Source organism: Phaethon lepturus, unplaced genomic scaffold (assembly GCF_000687285.1).
Source record: "Phaethon lepturus isolate BGI_N335 unplaced genomic scaffold, ASM68728v1 scaffold35981, whole genome shotgun sequence".
Classification (NCBI taxonomy): domain Eukaryota; kingdom Metazoa; phylum Chordata; class Aves; order Phaethontiformes; family Phaethontidae; genus Phaethon; species Phaethon lepturus.
The window spans coordinates 21,890-26,529 of NW_010519133.1; the positions used below are offsets into that span (position 1 = coordinate 21,890).

General features: G+C 41.3%; 1 protein-coding gene across 1 annotated transcript in view; it reads right to left on the reverse strand.

Moving 5' to 3' along the window:
* RNF2 (ring finger protein 2) overlaps positions 1-3,174 on the reverse strand; it is a 5,571-nt gene extending 2,397 nt beyond the window's left edge. Inside the window, exons 1-4 of the mRNA XM_010296946.1 lie at positions 3,088-3,174; positions 2,579-2,739; positions 1,192-1,407; positions 138-410 (exon numbers count right to left, since the gene is read on the reverse strand). Of these exons, the coding sequence (XP_010295248.1) occupies positions 138-410; positions 1,192-1,407; positions 2,579-2,739; positions 3,088-3,174 (737 nt within the window). The remainder of the gene's footprint in view (positions 1-137; positions 411-1,191; positions 1,408-2,578; positions 2,740-3,087) is intronic.
* Positions 3,175-4,640: the final 1,466 nt, after the last annotated feature.

Here is a 4,640-nt window from a genome sequence, read left to right on the forward strand (position 1 = left end):
TAAACAAGATGTGGTGTGACCAACGTAAACTGGTTTTAAAAAGCCTCAAGAAGTGATAGAAAGAAGCATAGAAAAAAGATTTAAAGAGCAACAGAAAACAGCAGCAGAACACATGAAGAGGAATAGAAGACGTTTACCTCGTCTGCGCACTGTCATCGTTCTCCATGAGGGTCGGATGAGGCCTGAAGACTAATTCGATTTCACTAGCACCATCCATTACGGGGTCTATTGCCACAGTTGTGTTGTTATTGTCCAGTTCTAGCCCAGAATCATCCGACGTTTTGGTCCTCTTATTACTAGGCCCCGCTTCCTGATTGCTGTGTGTTGAGGCATTGCTACAGTGTGAACTGTCGCCGTTATCTTCTGCTCCGCTGCCATTCTCAATCTGTTGTTTTTTGCCCCTCTGTAGCCTGAGCAGAAAGAGGTAGAAATAAATGCTAATCCGCGTTCCAAATTCACCCAACGTACAAGACTTGCAGTGCTTGTGCAACTCCTCCCTCTCCCGGTCTCCGTCATGCCAGAAGTTAGACATATGCGCACACAAGCACTAAACGTTTCACAGATACTCAAAGTTTAAAAAAAAAAAGGTAAAAAATAATTCTTTCTTATAAAAAGGTACTCATAGACAAAACTACAGATTTTTTTCCTATCCCTCAAACACTTCTTAGACATGTCTTAAGATAACTTTAAACTTCATACAGTTATTTTTCAGGCAATTTCAGACCATTATTTTCAACAACATAAAATTTGGGGCCTCTTTCCCAGCTGGCTCTCTTTGGTTTAAATGCACACCCAGAATTTCCATAGCGTGTAAACACCATATATTCCAGCCTTGTGAATTAACTTGCAACTAAAACCTAAGTTATGGCATTATGTGCATTTATTTGCATGTAATGATAGTATGTTGGTACAGGACTCATCAAAGACATGACAGCCATAATTTGGTAAAGTTAAGCTGAAATCTGCTGTCTACATCAGGCTGCCACAGAAGTTGCCACAGGGAGTGGTACAAAGGTTTCCACTAGTAGACAAAAGGTTAAAAATTATTTTGGCAAAGGTTAAAAATTATTTTGGCAGACTTCGGAGGAGAGCAGAGGACTCTCAAGCTACACGGGGAGTGAGGACAGACGCTGTGTTTTTAGTGTTAAAGCAAACAAGGTTACATGTGGACAAATGACGTGGATTACGTACCTGTTCATAGCCTGAATCTTTAATCCTTCCTCAATGCTGTGACTTAAAGCTTGCTGGTTATTGTGTTTGCTGATTCTTGCTAGCACTCTCTCTTGATGAGCTTCATATTCATCTCGGCTTGGATAAATTTTACTGATGAGAGCGTCAAAATTGGGATCTGGTCTCAGTGATCTTTTTGAAACTAGCTTTTTACGACACGTGGGACATTCTTTGTTGCTGGACACGAACAAGAAGGAAGAAAACAATCCTAACTCCCGAGCAATAACAAAAGTCTGCCCGCATGCTGCAATCCTTAGTCAAAGTGCTCAATATTAAATCTGGGATGAGGCTTCTATCTTTTGACAGATCGGGTACTTCCAGATATTGAAACAAAAACCCCTGCTTTTTTTTTTTAAAGTATGTTTAAGCAAACTGTATTTAGACTGAAGAGTTCAAAAGTTCCGCTCTGCAAACCCGTTCTTCCCTTAACCCTCTGGCTGGACTTTCACCTAGGAAAAACAGCACGTCTGTTGGAAATTACATTCAGGCATGGTCTTTCTAGCACTCACAGGACAAAACAAAGATGAAGGGACCTATTCTATAGTTCAAGCACTAATTACTGGGAAAACTAAAACAGTCTTGTCCTTCCTACCATTTTGTTCTCATTTAACTAAAATGTCAGGTTCACACATTTCTTTCCTGTAAGAGGAAGAGGCTCACCAGCTGAAACACAGGCGTCTTTACTCCTGATGGTCGTCTTGTTTCCCTTTAATGTACTTTTGCTAATTACTCATCAGAATTTACACAAGCACAGCAAAGTAAGTGTGACCCCTGAACGCAGGTAATTGCCATCATCAGAAATAGATACGTCATTGACTTAACTGCTGTTGGTTACCTCAGAATTTTATTGCTTTTAGGAAAATATGAACTTGTAACTGAAGAATACAAGAAAAATTATTTGTACTTTAGCATAGGTTGTTTCAGTAGTGAAGCCTGGAAGCAGGGCTACTGCAGAAAGGCCACACAATTTGCAATTTATTATTAGGAAAAGAAAGAATAGGGAAAGGAGACTCATTTTTATAAGGACTGTAGTGTATCTTTTGTTTTGCTATCACTGGATTGAAAAAAAAAAAAAAAAGAAAAAGGAAAAAAGAAGAGAAAAGAGGTTTTCAACTTGCCAGAAACAAAGTTACGGGATGATTTTTCAGATGAGAGAAAAAACAGATCTGGTCTGCCACAGATGGCTGAACACACAGGAATGAAATATGAAAGATGGGCTACGCATTCAGAAACTTGCGGCGCCCAGGCACGTAAGCGTTCCACATCGACACCCAGCACTTAAAGCATTTCCTTGATCACATTTTCATGTCAAGTGAAATCCCTTTTCCCTCTAATAATATTTACATACCCACTCCTGAGGGCTGTAATGATACAGTCAGCACAGAAGCGATGCAAACATTCTTTTGTCGTCATGGTGTTTTTTAACATATCCAAACAGATGGGACACATCAGTTCACTGTGCAGGCTCCTGGGTGACACCACTATTTCCAAGCCATCGGTGATTGCTTCCTAGCGTAAAATAAAGTAAGAGTTCTTTAATGGAATTTAGGAACTTCCTCGCAGAGATTGCATGTTTTCCTATTCTTTTAAAGAGAAACACAGTAAAAAGACAAAACAAGCCACGTACACAACCACATCAAACCACATACACATGCTGCTCAAGGAAGGAAAAAGAAAGATCAAACATCAGTTTATTTTTCTAATATTGTAAGATGGGTTTTTTTGGGAGGATTTTAACGTATACTACTGTTTAAAATAGGCAGTTAACAGACCTAAAGGAAAAAGAGAATATTAAACCACGTTCTAAGAAGTATAAAAAAAAGCCTTGCCATAAAGGCCAGCTCTTTAACGCATTACCTGAGGCGTTCTTTGCAATTCGTACAAACTGAGCTCCCATGTTTTACTTAAAGGTTGCGTCCCATTCGTCTGCACGGCTTGAGACATGGCTGGGGGGAAGGAAAAAAAAGAGGAATGAGTTGCAGCCTTGTATTCTTCTGGCTACAGGGGCCAGCTCCCTCTCCCGAGCAGGCTTCTCCGGTGAGCGCGGCGTCTCCGGATCCATACAGACACAGCGGTCTCTGCGCCAACAAAGCAGAAGTACAGCGGGAACGCTTGTTCATCCAAGTACCGGGCTCCATTGCGTTACGCACGGATAATCCCACGCTCTGCACCAGTCCAGAATAATCGCGGGAGTCAGTCAGCCATCACCACTTTGCAAAAATCAATTAACAAATCAAATCAAAAATCAAAACATTCCTAAAACATCCACTTATAAACGTGCATACGAGGCAAGTAGGGTCTACTTCCTAACCGAGTGGAAGGTCAAAATTGTACCCGCACCCAGAAAACTAGCTAGAGGTGTTCGCTGGAAGCACGCTATAATGCTGTTCTTTTTCCTCCTGAAATTACATCCCCAGGGGTTTCCCATCGGAAGTTTAGAGAACACTGAAAGATCAAGTCAAACCTAGTCACCGGCTCATTTCAGTCCAGAGGTCCAGCCTCCCTGCGCAGTCCTGCTGGGCATCAGGGGATGGGCACCTCGTCTGCAAGGCCACCGGCGGCGCGGGAAGCCAGAAGTGTTTAAGTTTCAGAAACACAAATCATACATACATTCTCAGGGTTTCGCTCATTTTTGTTGTATCAGTAGTGGTAGACAGGCATGCCTGGAGATGGACAGGGCGAAGAGTAACTGCACTCAACGCACGACTGGTGCGCTCCACAACCACTGCTGCAGAATGTGCTTACAGGCAAAGGCACACATCACCTTGTCATTAAAAACATAAATAAAACAAACATCAAAAAAAGGAGACCACGCAGAGAAACTGTAATCTTTCCCATCAAAATTTTGGGATTATTGTTTGAGATACGGCAAAACTACTACACATGGTCACTGCAGACAAGAAAGTCAGGTCAATATGACAGAAGACCATTATGTTTTCTTGAATGGAAAATATTTTCACACTGAGGGAGAGGTGGCAATCCTTGAAGCAGGAAAACTTATCCCAGACTGTGTGGTATGTTTAAAACAATAAATATAAGCTACAAGAGGGAAGACTGTAGTTGCAGACGTTTCTACTAGGTGGAAAAAGCAGAAGTGCTTTCTTCCTTTCTTTTATAACTTTTTTTTTTTTACATCTAGGTTTGTATTTCCAGACCCTTCAAATCAGCAGCCAAATGCAGATTCTATTGGCATCTACTAGGTCCATTATAATCCAGTTTGCAATTCAGCAAGCTCTATATGAAAAGGGTCAACCTCTCTGGAGAACAAGGTTACTTTATAAGCTTTAATTAATTGTTGAGGGAAAAGCGAGAGAAGCGCTACAGCAAAGATTATTATATCTACTTCTATCCAGGCACAGAAATTAGTTTTCCCACCTTATGAAAAAAGGCGGGGGGGGGGGGGGGGAGGG